At 36.3% G+C, this 12,779-nt stretch overlaps 1 protein-coding gene across 5 annotated transcripts in view; it reads right to left on the minus strand.

Annotated features, from left to right (window-relative positions):
- Positions 1 to 12,779, minus strand: part of MAGI3 (membrane associated guanylate kinase, WW and PDZ domain containing 3) — a 286,956-nt gene that overhangs the window by 73,056 nt on the left and 201,121 nt on the right. For all 5 annotated transcript variants that reach the window (XM_003267996.4, XM_030824809.1, XM_003267997.4 and 2 more), the window contains exons 5-6: positions 12,269 to 12,443; positions 9,025 to 9,104 (exon numbers count right to left, since the gene is read on the minus strand). In XM_003267996.4, coding sequence (XP_003268044.1) covers positions 9,025 to 9,104; positions 12,269 to 12,443 — 255 coding nt within the window. The remainder of the gene's footprint in view (positions 1 to 9,024; positions 9,105 to 12,268; positions 12,444 to 12,779) is intronic.

A 12,779-nucleotide genomic window follows, 5' to 3' on the forward strand; every position in this document is an offset into this window, starting at 1 on the left:
CTGAGGCAGAAGAATCGCTTGAACCCAGGACTGAGGCTGCAGTGATCCAAGATAGCGCCACTGCACTCCAGCCTGTGCAACAGAGCACGACTCTGTCTCGGGGAAAAAAAAAATCGAGTGCTTGTTCAATTATAAAAAGTGGGTTTTGGCAACTGGATGTGCCTGTGTAACTGTCACCTCAATTGAGATGGAGAATATAGCATTCCAGGGAATTATCTCACTTTACCCCACTTCTACTCTCCCCAGTCATTTTCTGATTTCTATTACCACACAGGAGTTTTGCCTGTTCTCAAGCTTTAAATAATGAGTAATTGAGAACCTACTCTTTGGTATCTGGCTTCTTTTACAATATGTTTCTGAGACTCATCCATGTTGTTGAGTGTTATCAACACTTTTTTCTTTTTACTCATGAGTAGTATTTTCTTGCATGAATATAACACAAATGGTTTATCCATTCTCTTCTTGATAGATATTTGGGATGTTTCCAGGTTTGAGCTATTAAGAGAAAGGCTGTCATAATCATTCTAGTTAAGTCTTTTGGGGAACATACGGTTTCATTTCTCTTTAGATATTACCTCATAGGAAACTGTCAAAAGTCCTAAAAAATGTTCAGGTAATTTTGTGTCCTCACTCACAATAAATGAAAATGCTAGTTGCTCTAAAATCTCATTAATCTTTGGTATTGTCAGTATATTTTATTTTACTATATATAAAAATAATATTACATATATTATATAATATATATTATATATGTATATTTATATTGGGGTATAAGTGGTTTTTGGTTACACAGATGAACTGTATAGTGGTGAAGTCTGAGATTTTAGTGCACCCATCACCCAAGTAGTGTACATTATACCCAATATGTAGTTTTTATCCCTTCCCCCATCCGACCCTCCTCCCTTCTGAATCTTCAATGTCTATTATACCACTTTGTTTGTCTTTGTGTACCCATAGCTTAGCTCCCACTTATAAGTGAGAACATAGACTATTTGGTTTTCCATTCGTGAGTCACTTATAATAATGGCCTCCAGCTCCATCCAAGTTGCTGCATAAGACATTATTTCATTCTTTTTCATGGCTGAGTAGTATTCCATGGTATGTATATACCACATTTTCTTTCTTTTCTTTTCTTTTCCTTTTTTTTAAATTATACTTTAGGTTTTAGGGTACATGTGCACAATGTGCAGGTTTGTTACATATGTATCCATGTGCCGTGCTGGTTTGCTGCACCCATTAACTCGTCATTTAGCATTAGGTATATCTCCTAATGCTGTCCCTCCCCCCTCCCCCCAACCCACAACAGTCCCCGGAGTGTGATGTTCCCCTTCCTGTGTCCATGAGTTCTCATTGTTCAATTCCCACCTATGAGTGAGAACATGTGGTGTTTGGTTTTTTGTCCTTGCAATTGTTTACTGAGAGTGATGGTTTCCAGTTTCATCCATGTCCCTACAAAGGACATGAACTCATCATTTTTTATGGCTGCATAGTATTCCACGGTGTACATGTGCCACATTTTCTTAATCCAGTCTATCATTGTTGGACATTTGGGTTGGTTCCAAGTCTTTGCTATTGTGAATAGTGCCGCAACAAACATACGTGTGCATGTGTCTTTATAGCAGCATGATTTATAGTCCTTTGGGTATATACCCAGTAATGGGATGGCTGGGTCAAATGGTATTTCTAGTTCTAGATCCCTGAGGAATCGCCACACTGACTTCCACAATGGTTGAACTAGTTTACAGTCCCACCAACAGTGTAAAAGTGTTCCTATTTCTCCACATCCTCTCCCGTACCTATTGTTTCCTGATTTTTTAATGATGGCCATTCTAACTGGTGTGAGATGGTATCTCATTGTGGTTTTGATTTGCATTTCTCTAATGGCCAGTGATGATGAGCATTTTTTCATGTGTTTTTTGGCTGCATAAATGTCTTCTTTTGAGAAGTGTCTGTTCATGTCCTTTGTCCACTTTTTGATGGGGTTGTTTTTTTCTTGTAAATTTGTTTGAGTTCATTGTAGATTCTGGATATTAGCCCTTTGTCAGATGAGTAGGTTGCAAAAATTTTCTCCCATTCTGTAGGTTGCCTGTTCACTCTGATGGTAGTTTCTTTTGCTGTGCAGAAGCTCTTTAGTTTAATTAGATCCCATTTGTCAATTTTGGCTTTTGTTGCCATTGCTTTTGGTGTTTTAGACATGAAGTCCTTGCCCATGCCTATATCCTGAATGGTATTGCCTAGGCTTTCTTGTAGGGTTTTTATGGTTTTAGGTCTAACATGTAAGTCTTTAATCCATCTTGAATTAATTTTTGTATAAGGTGTAGGGAAGGGATCCAGTTTCAGCTTTCTACATATGGCTAGCCAGTTTTCCCAGCACCATTTATTAAATAGGGAATCCTTGAGATGGAGTCTCGCTCTGTCGCCAGGCCGGAGTGCAGTGGCATGATCTTGGCTCACCACAACCTCCGCCTCCTGGGTTCAAGTGATTCTCCTGCCTCAGCCTCCCAAGTAGCTGGGATTACAGATGCATGCCACCATGCCCAGCTAATTTTTGTATTTTTAGTAGAGATGGGGTTTTACCATATTGGCCAGGATGGTCTTCATCTCTTGACCTTGTGATCTGCCTGCCTCAGCCTCCCAAAGTGTTGGGATTACAGGCATGAGCCAATGCACCTGGCAATACCACATTTTATTTATCCACTCATCATTTGATGGGTACTTAGGTTGATTCCTAAGTTGGTTCCATACGTTTGCAATTATGAATTATGCTATGATAGACATACATAAGCAGGTGTCTTTTTGATATAATGACTTCTTTTTCTTTGGATAGGTGCCCAGGAGTAGGATTCCTAGATCAAATGGTAGATCTAATTTTAGTTCTTTAAGAATGCTCCATACTGTTTTCCATAGAGGCTGTACCAATTTACATTCCAACCAGCAGTGTGTAAGTGTTCTCTTTTCACCACACCCATGCCAACATCTATTGCTTTTTGACTTTTTAATAATAGTCACTCTGGCTGGAATAAGGTGGTATCTCATTGTGGTTTTAATTTACACATCCCTGATGATGAGCATTTTTTTCATGTTTGTTGGCCATTTCTATATCTTCTTTTGAGATATGCCAATTCATGTAATTTGTCCACTTTTTACTTTTTGGTGGCATTATTTGGTGGGTTTTATTTATTTATTTTTCTGATTTGTTTGAGTTCCTTGTAGATTCTGGATATTGGTCCTTTGTCAGATGCATAATTTGCAAATATTTTCTCCCATTCTGAAGGTTGTCAGTTTACTCTTATGATTATTTCTTTTGCTGTGTAGAAGCTTTTTTGTTTAATTAGGTCCCATTTATTTTTGTTTTTGTTGCATTTGCTTTTGGGGTCTTTCTATGTTCATCAGGGATACTGGTCTGTAGTTTTATTTTTTTGTTATGTCCTTTCCTGGTTTTGGTATCAGGGTGATACTGGCTTCATAGAAAGAGTTAGAGGGGATTCCCTCTTTATCAATCTTTTGGAATAGTTTCAGTAGGAATGATACCAATTATTCTTTGAATGTCTGGTAGAATTTGGCTGTAAATCCATTTGGCCTCGGGCTTTTTGTTGTTGTTGTTGTTGGCAATTTTAAAATTACTGATTCAATCTCACTGCTAGTTATTGGTTCAGGATTTCTATTTATTCCTGATTTAAGCTAGGAGGGTTGTGTGTTTCCATGAATTTATCCAGTCCTCTAGATTTTCTACTTTGTGTGCACAGAGGTATTCATAGTAGCCTCAAATTATCTTTTGTATTTCTGTGGTGTTTGTTGTAATGTCTCCATTTTCATTTCTAATTGGGCTTATTTGAATTTTTTCTCTTCTTGGTTAATCTAGCTAATGGTCTATAAATTTTGTATATCTTTTTCAAATAACCAGCTTTTTGTCTCTTTGATCTCCTGTGTATGTGTACATGTATATATATGTGAAGACATACACACACACACACACACACACACACTTTGACTTTTTTTTATTTTTTGAGACAATCTCGTTCTGTTTCGCAGACTGGAGTGCAATGGGACAGTCTCGTCTAACTGCAACCTCTGCCTCCTGGGCTCAAGTAATCCTCCCACCTCAGCCTCTGGAGCAGCTGGGACCACAGGTGGGCACCACCATACCTGGTTAATTTGTGTGTTTTTTGTAGAAATAGGGTTTCACCATGTTGCTCAGGCTGGTCTCAAATTCCCAAGCAATCTGCCTGCCTTGGCCTCCTAAAGCGCTAGGATTATAGGCATGAGCCACTGTATCTGGCCTACTGTTTTTGTTTGTTTCAGTTTCATTTAATTCTGCTCTGATCTTCTGTTATTTCTTTTATTCCACTAACTTTGGGTTTGTTCTTGTTTCTCTAGTTCCTTGAGGAGTGACATTACATTGTCAATTTGTGACCTTTCAGACTTTTTGATGTAGCAATTTAGTGCTATAAACTTTCCCCTCAGCACTGTTTTGCTGTATCTCAGAGGTTTTGATAACTTATGTCACTATTATCATTCATTTCAAATAATTTTAACACTTCCATCTTGATTTCGTTCTTAACCCAAAAATCACTTAGGAGCAGACTTTAATTTCCATGCATTTGTATAGTTTTTAGGGTTCCTTTAGGAGTTGATTTCTAGTTTTATTCCACTGTGGTCTGAGAAGATACCTGATATTACTTTGAGTTTTAAAAATTTATTGAGACTTGTTTTGTGGCCTATCATATGGTCTACTTTGCAGAATGTTCCATGTGCTGATGAGAATAATGTATATTCTGCAGTTCTTGGGTAGAATGTTCTGTAAATATCTGTCAGGTTTATTTGTTCTAGAGTGTCGTTTAAGTCCAGTGTTTGCTGATTTTCTGCTCCAATGATCTATCTAGTGCTGTCAGTGGAGTGTTGAAGTCCCCTTCTATTATTGTGTTGATATCTCCTTTCTTAGATCTAATAGTAATTGTTTCATGAATCTGGGGGCTCTAGAGTTAGGTGTATATTTAGTATTGCAATATCTTCTTGTTGAATTGATCATTTTATCATTGTATAATGACCTTCTTTGTCTTTTTTAACTGTTGTTGCTTTAAAATCTGTTTTGTCTGACATAACAATAGCTACTCCTGCTCACTTTGGGTTGCCATTTGTGTGAAATATCTTTTTCCACTCTTTTACCTTGAGTCTATAGGAATCCTTACGTGTTAGATGAATCTCTTGAAGACAGCAGATATTTGGTTTGTGAATTTTTATCCATTCTGCCAATCTTTTTCTTTCAAGTGAGCATTTAGACCATTTACATTCAACATTAATATTGAGATATAAGGTACTATTCCAGTCATCATGTTGATTGTTACCTAGTACTTTGTTTTCTTCACTGTGTTATTGCTTTTTTTGGGGGGGTGGGGGCTGGGGGGTGGCAGGCAGAGTCTCGCTCTGTCACTTAGGCTGGAGTACAGTGGTGCAATCTCAGCTAACTGCAACCTCCATCTCCTGGGTTTAAGCAATTCTCCTGCCTCAGCCTCCTGAGTAGCTGGGATTACAGGCACCCACCACCATGTCTGGCTAATTTTTGTATTTTTAGTAGAGACGGGGTTTCACCATGTTGGTCAGACTGGGCTTGAACTCCTGACCTCATTATCTGCCCACCACGGCCTCCCAAAGTGCTGGGATTACAGGCATGAGCCACTGTGCCTGGCAGTCCTGTAAGTTTCATGCTTTCAAGAGGTTCTATTCTGGTGCATATCAACTTTTTGTTTGAAGATTTAGAACTCCTTTTACCATACCTTGTAGGGCTGATCTGGTAGTGTCAAATTCCCTCAACATTTACTTGCCTGAAAAACACTTTATTTCTTCTTCTTTTATGAAACTTAGTATTGCTGGATACAAAATTCTTGGCTGACACTTATTCTGTTTAAGGTGGTTAAAGACAGAACTCCAATCCCTCTGGCATGTAAGGTTTCTGCTGAGCATCAGTGTACTTTAGTCCTTCTAAAGGATGTAGATGGTATCTCTAGCCCTTGTAGTGGGTGTTGATGGTATCTCATTGTAGTGATAACTAATGATAAGCACCTCTTCATGTTCTTCTTGACTCTTCTTTTATCTTCTTTTGTGAAGTGCATAAGTCCTTTGGCCATTTTAAAAACAACTTCATTGAGGTATAATTTACATATACATCTGTTTAAGTATACAGTTCAATAGTTTTTAATAATTTACTGAATTATACAACCATCACCACAATGCAGTTTTAAAACATCTTCGTAACTCCAATAAGATTCCTCATGCTGTTAACAGTTAATCTCTATTCTTATCCTTAGCCCAAGGCAACCAGTAACCTATTTTCTGTTTCCACAGATTTGCCTATTCTGGACATTTCATACAAATAGAACCATATAGTATCTGGCCTATTATGTCTAATTTCTTTCACTTAGCATGTTTTTGAGGTTCATACATATAGCATGTATTGTATTTTGTTCCTTTTTATTGCTCAATAGTATTCCATTGTAGGTTATAGCACATTTTATTTATCTACACATTGGTTAATGGACAGTTGGGTTGTTTCCACTTTTTGGCTATTATGAATAGTGCTGCTATGAATATTTGCATGCAAGTCTTTATGAGGACTTTTATTTTCATTCCTCTTGGGTAGATACCTAGGAGAAAAATTACTAGGTCATATGGTAAATTTATATTTAACCTTTTAAGAAACTGCCATTTTCCAATGGCACAGCAATGTACAAGGGTTACCGTTTCTCCCTATCCTCCCCAAGATTACTTACCATCTGTTTTTTTTTTTGTTATACTCATTCTAGTGGGTGTAAAGTAGCAGATCACTGTGGTTTTAATTTTCAAAGCACCTAATGATTAATAATTTTAAATATCATGTTTTTATGTGCTGCTTGTATATTTTCTTTGGTGAAATGTTTATTAAAGTATTTTGCCCATTTTAAAATTTGGCAATATTATTGAGTTGTAAACAGTTCTTATAGATTCTGAATTTAATTCCTTTGGCAAATATATATTGCAAAGTCTGTGACTTTGTCTATTCATTTTTCAATGATGTCTTCTGATAAAGAGAATTTTAAAATTTCCATCACATGCAAAATATTAACTTTTTCTTCTATGGTTCATATTTTTTGTGGCCCGTTTAAGAAATCTTTGCCAATTCTGACATCATGAATATACTCTCCTATATTTTCTTCCAAAAGCTTTGTGGTTCTAGCTTTTATGCTTAGGTCTTTGATTCATCTGAAATTAACTGTTTGTATGAAATGAGGTATAGTTGAGGTTCATTTTTCCATATCAGTTGGCACTTTGGTTGAAAATAAAGTGACTACATAGATGTGTATTGATTTCTAGACTCTCTATTTTGTTCCACTGATCTATTTATCTATCCTTATGCCAATACCAAACTGTCTTTATCACTGTAGCTCTAAAATAAGTCTTCAAATCTGGTACCCTATGTCTTCCAACTTTGTCTTTTTTTTTTTTTTTAAGGTTCTTTGGCTAATGAACATAATATATCTTGTCAATTATTATTATTATTAGTAGTAGTAGTATTTTGAGACAGGGTCTCACTCTGTCACCCAGGCTGGAGTGCAGTGGTGTGATCATGGTTCACCACAGCCTCAACCTCCTGGGCTCAAGCGATCTTCTTACCTCAGCCTCCTGAGTAGCTGGGACTATAGGCACATGTTACTACATCCAGTGAGTTTCTGTATTTTTAGTAGAGACAGGGTTTCACCCTGTTGCCCAGGCTGGTCTTGAACTCCTGGGCTCAAGTGATCCATCCACCTTGGCTGTGATTACAGGCATGAGCCACCATGCCCAGCCTCTTGTCAATTATTTTAAGTCTTCCTTAATGTCTTTCAATTATGTTTTGTAGTTCTTAGTGTGGAGAACTTGCACATTGTTCAGAAGATTTGTTCCAAGCTATCTAACTTTTTTGATGCCATTGTAGAGAGAATTTTAAACAATTCCATTTTCCGATTGCTTCTTCCTAGAAAACTCTTAATATTATTTTATAATCATGCTGAACAATATATGTGGAAATTCTGTTTAATTTCTTTTTACAGATTGGACTTCAATACAAGGAGGACTACTATGAACCTCATTTTATGCCACTTATTTTTTAAAACTAATTAATACATAGTTTCTGATTAGTAATGCAAAAATGCAAATTTTATTCATCTGCAAAGGTAAAGACATAGCAAACAATTTTGGATGGAATAAATTCTATACTTATTTACAAAACTCTACTCTTTTTAACAATTTGTTTATTTATTAGTTTTTAGAGACTGGGTCTCTCTCTGTTGCCGAGGCTGGAGTGCAGTAGCATGACCACAGCTCACTGTGATCTGAAACTCTTGAGCTCAAGCAATCCTCCCATTTCAGCTCCCCATATAGCTTTAGGACTACAGGTATGTGCCACCACACCCAGCTCAAAACTATACGGTTAAATATAACCTATAATACATAAGACAGATAAGTGCTATTATCTGATGATTCTTAGAGAAATAATTTTTCCTTTAAGCAGTAAAAAGTAAGTGTGTATATGTGTAGGGGCCTATATTAAAGACTTTCATTGAATTTCTACTGCTGCTGTAAATGGCTAAGGAATAGCTATAGATACTTGCATATCTACTGTAATGTATACTAAATTAAATATACTTTAAAAACTTCAAAAGACATGATAAACCTAGCTTATGGTTGAGGATGTGCCTAATTTTTAAATATTTATTTAGAATTTTAAAAGTCTGTCTTCAGGACAGATATCAACAAAAGGGCAAATGTATTTTATTGTTGTTATTGTTTATATATAGAGTTATGTAATCCTGAAAAAGAAATGAAATCTCTCATAAAGTTAGATTTAATGATATAATTACCACAGTCCATTGATTATGATATCCACCCACTGCTTTTTCGCTTGTGTACACTATGGTTTGTTTAGGGTTTTGGAAAACCCATTATCTGAGCAAAAACAGCAAGAAAGGATTAAGAGAATAAGTATGATAGAATAAGTTTCTGAATCTCTACCTCCATCTTCACAGTCTTCAGGGGCTTTGGCTTTCTTACAAAGACGAGGATCCAACCAGGTGGTTGTCTTGGTATTGTGGCTGTAGAATAAAGATTTTAATTAGAAACAGTAAAATAAAGGAGGAGAAAATTATTTCAAAAGTAAAGATTAAAAGTGACTAAAAGGCATATGATGTTTGAACATTAATTTCCGACAGGCTCCATTTGTATTCCTCAGATTCATTCATTAACCCTATTGTTCTCAGTCTACTTCAAAATTTCCATAAAGGAATGGTAATGCTAGAGGCACTAACTTGAGAATCAAGAGACTTTAAAGAAGGCCTAAAATGCCAAGTATGGAATAACAGACACTATTTAAGCAGTTAAAAATGTTTCAAAAGGTGGGCGCATAGCCACATACTGTGCATTATCTAGCCAACAATACTGCACTGAAAACCTTGTTTGCTCACTGGCTGAACTCCTTCCTCCTTCCCTTCAAAATTACTATGTTTCTTGTGTGCCTGTGATACGTAGGTACTGTGCGGGGAGCTGGAATATAAAGATAAATAAACATCAGACAGAGCTCCTGCCCTCAGGGACTCTTTAAAATAAAATAGAATAAAATAAAACAAAGAGTTTTAAAGTGGCTGTTTCTGCCACATGCAAGTAAAAGCAACAGGTATAGTTAAACTCTGCTCTGCAAAACTAAGTTTTCATCAGCTTGATCCACACAGGAAAAAAGGGAGGAATAAAAATATCCTGCCCCTGCTTCATTGTATGATATAGGCCAAAGATGATTTTAGAGAGCAGTATCTGTTTAATTTCATTATATGTCACAGTCAGTTAATTTCAGACCAGGTCACCATGCAGCAGATACTAATGCCCAAACGAAACTATCTCACTGCTTAGTGGACAAACAGTGTTAGTTTAAATATCTGAAATACAAGGATATTAAAGAAAGAAAAAGTCATGGAAGAAAATACATAGGAAAGGAATAAAATGTAAATTAAAGTTATTGTTATTATTATTATTTTGAGACAGAGTCTTGCTCTGTTGCACAAGTTGGAGTGCAGTGGCATGATCACAGCTCACTGCAGCCTTGACTTCCTGGGCTCAAGTGATCCTCCTGCTTCAGGCTCCCAAGTAGCTGTGACTACAGGCATGTGCCACCATGCCTAACAACTGAAAAAATTTTTTTTGTAGAGAGAGGCCTGGCTATGTTGCCTAGGCTGCTCTTGAACTCCTGGGCTCAAGTGATTCTCTTGCCTAAAGTTATTATTGGAATACCATGTCATACTTAACTGAAGTAATTAACTGTTATTAATTAGTAACAATGAATGTAAACAAGTTATATTTCCTGAGTGTGTTTAACATGAAATAAACTCACTAATCTGTACCTTGACCACTCTTAGAAAATGAAGCCAATAAGGTTTCAGGGAATTACTCACACATCTTCTATACTTTTTGTAACTGCTGAGCTACTTGCAGAGCTATGCAGCCATTGCCAGGTATAATACTAGCTGGTAGAATGTGTGATAGAAACTTTTTTTTTTTTTTTGAGACGGAGTCTCGCTCTGTCACAGAGGCTGGAGTGCAGCGGACCGATCTCAGCTCACTGCAAGCTCCGCCTCTCAGGTTCACACCATTCTCCTGCCTCAGCCTCCCAAGTAGCTGGGACTACAGATGCCCGCCACCACGCCCAACTAATTTTTTGCATTTTTAGTAGAGACGGAGTTTCACCGTGTTAGCCAGGATGGTCTCGCTCTCCTGACCTCATGATCCACCCGCCTCGGCCTCCCAAAGTGCTGGGAATACAGGTGTGAGCCACCGTGCCCGGCCAAAACACTTTTTAATATGCTGAATAATAGCTAATTTCTGTAGAAAAAATTGAGATTATTTCTAGAAAGTCTATATTACTCATGTATTAGAGAAATAATCTCCCCAAACTTAAAAGATTTTGCTTAAAAAAAAATTTTAGAAAATGAAAGGGATGAGAACTCAGGGACCTGGGAGCCACATAGATTGTTAGGAAACAACAATAACAACAACAACAACATGAAAAAACCTTGCTAAACCCAACTAAAAACTGCTACTTGAGAAAAGCTTAACTTAGGTTCCCATGATCCAGAAGTTTATTGCTAAATCAGCAGATGTAGGCAATTTGCTACAATTTTACCCAACATTTGGTATAACCAATATGGTTGATCTGTATTACTGCTGCTGTTGAAAAATGCAACTGTAAGAAAATAATGTTCATATAGGTCTATAGACTTTAGTTCTTATGTTTTGGGAATAGCCCCTATGGATATTTCTTTTCATTGGAAAAAGAACACTACACATCCAAAGATCCATGTCTTTTAAAAACTAGAATCCTATTTGGTATAGCAAGACGCTCACTCTTTTGGAAGGGTATGGAATTGGGACCATCTGAGGAAACAGATTCAAGACCCCCACTCCAAATTCATTTCTGAGAATATGTTCTTTGAGTATAGTGCCTAGACCCAAATATTTTAACCATTATTTAATTGTTATATTCTGTAACTTTACTATATTAATATTCTACCTTTGGGCAAATTACTTTATGATGAGAATTACGGTTACATGAGAATATAAAAGTTCTTCATGATAAAACTTCCAATAATTATTTGCATAATATTATTCTCTAGTACAAACAACATACAATTTTAGGTTGATCTAATACATATGGTAATCAGTATCTCTATATATTATATTAATAGTGCTTTTCCATAAAAATAGTGTTTTTTGTGAACTTAAATTTGTACCAATTACTCTGATGATCAGTGATATTTTCTTCCTACATCATTCAACTATATTGCCTGAACACATCAAACTCAAACTCTAGGACTGAAAATATTTAATTTGGATAATAATATGCTCCTACTCATGATGACAATTCTTGAAATCCTCATTAAGCTGGACAATCTACCTAAAAGCTTTTTAAAAAGCAAAGCAAAATATCCTTTATTCTTTACATTTTTCCCCATTTGTGAACTGTTTTTAATCCTCCTGCTCTTATAAAACCAGAAGTCAAATACACTATTCCTTTATCCAAGTCAAATAAAAATGAAGCGTCAGATTAAATCTGATTAAAAATCAACTGTCAGTTTTATGAAAAATATTTTTAAAGAAAGAAAAAAAAATGAGTCTTCTGAAAAAGGTATGTGTCCAAAATGAGGTTTAAAAAAATCTTAGACAATCCTCAAGGTGTTAGGGCACATTAGAAGAGATAGAGACGTTTGCTTACTCAATGAAGTAGATCATCCCTGTGTCAGTGTAGGCCATTTCCCAGTTTTTAGGCAGTGGTTCCAGAGTCTCATCCCTCATCATATAATTTCTAAAGTCCATGGAGCTATTTGTTTGGTTGTAACTTGGAACAGTCTTCATCCAGTCAGATGACTCAGAATGCCTTTCTCTGTTTTCTGCCATTGTTCAAAACAGAACAGTGTGAAAAGTAGGTAAAGTTATATTCTTCTTCAAACAGCACCTTTCATTTCTAAAAAAATTCCAAATACATAAATATTGCAAATTTCTTGTCTATTATGTCCACATTCTGCTATAAATTTTAAAATAACCAACATATTCAACTCTTTTCCCCTAGTAATTGACAATTAACTCTGTATAGCACCTCTGATGCTAGTCTGGGAAAGAAGCAAAAAACAACACTAGAATTAATTCAGTATAAATCCTAATAAGCCACAGCAGCTACAGCAGCACTAATGTAGTCCTTTTATGTGTCAGGCTCTGTTTTAAATGCT

The sequence above is a fragment of the Nomascus leucogenys genome, chromosome 12 (assembly GCF_006542625.1).
Source record: "Nomascus leucogenys isolate Asia chromosome 12, Asia_NLE_v1, whole genome shotgun sequence".
NCBI classification, from domain to species: domain Eukaryota; kingdom Metazoa; phylum Chordata; class Mammalia; order Primates; family Hylobatidae; genus Nomascus; species Nomascus leucogenys.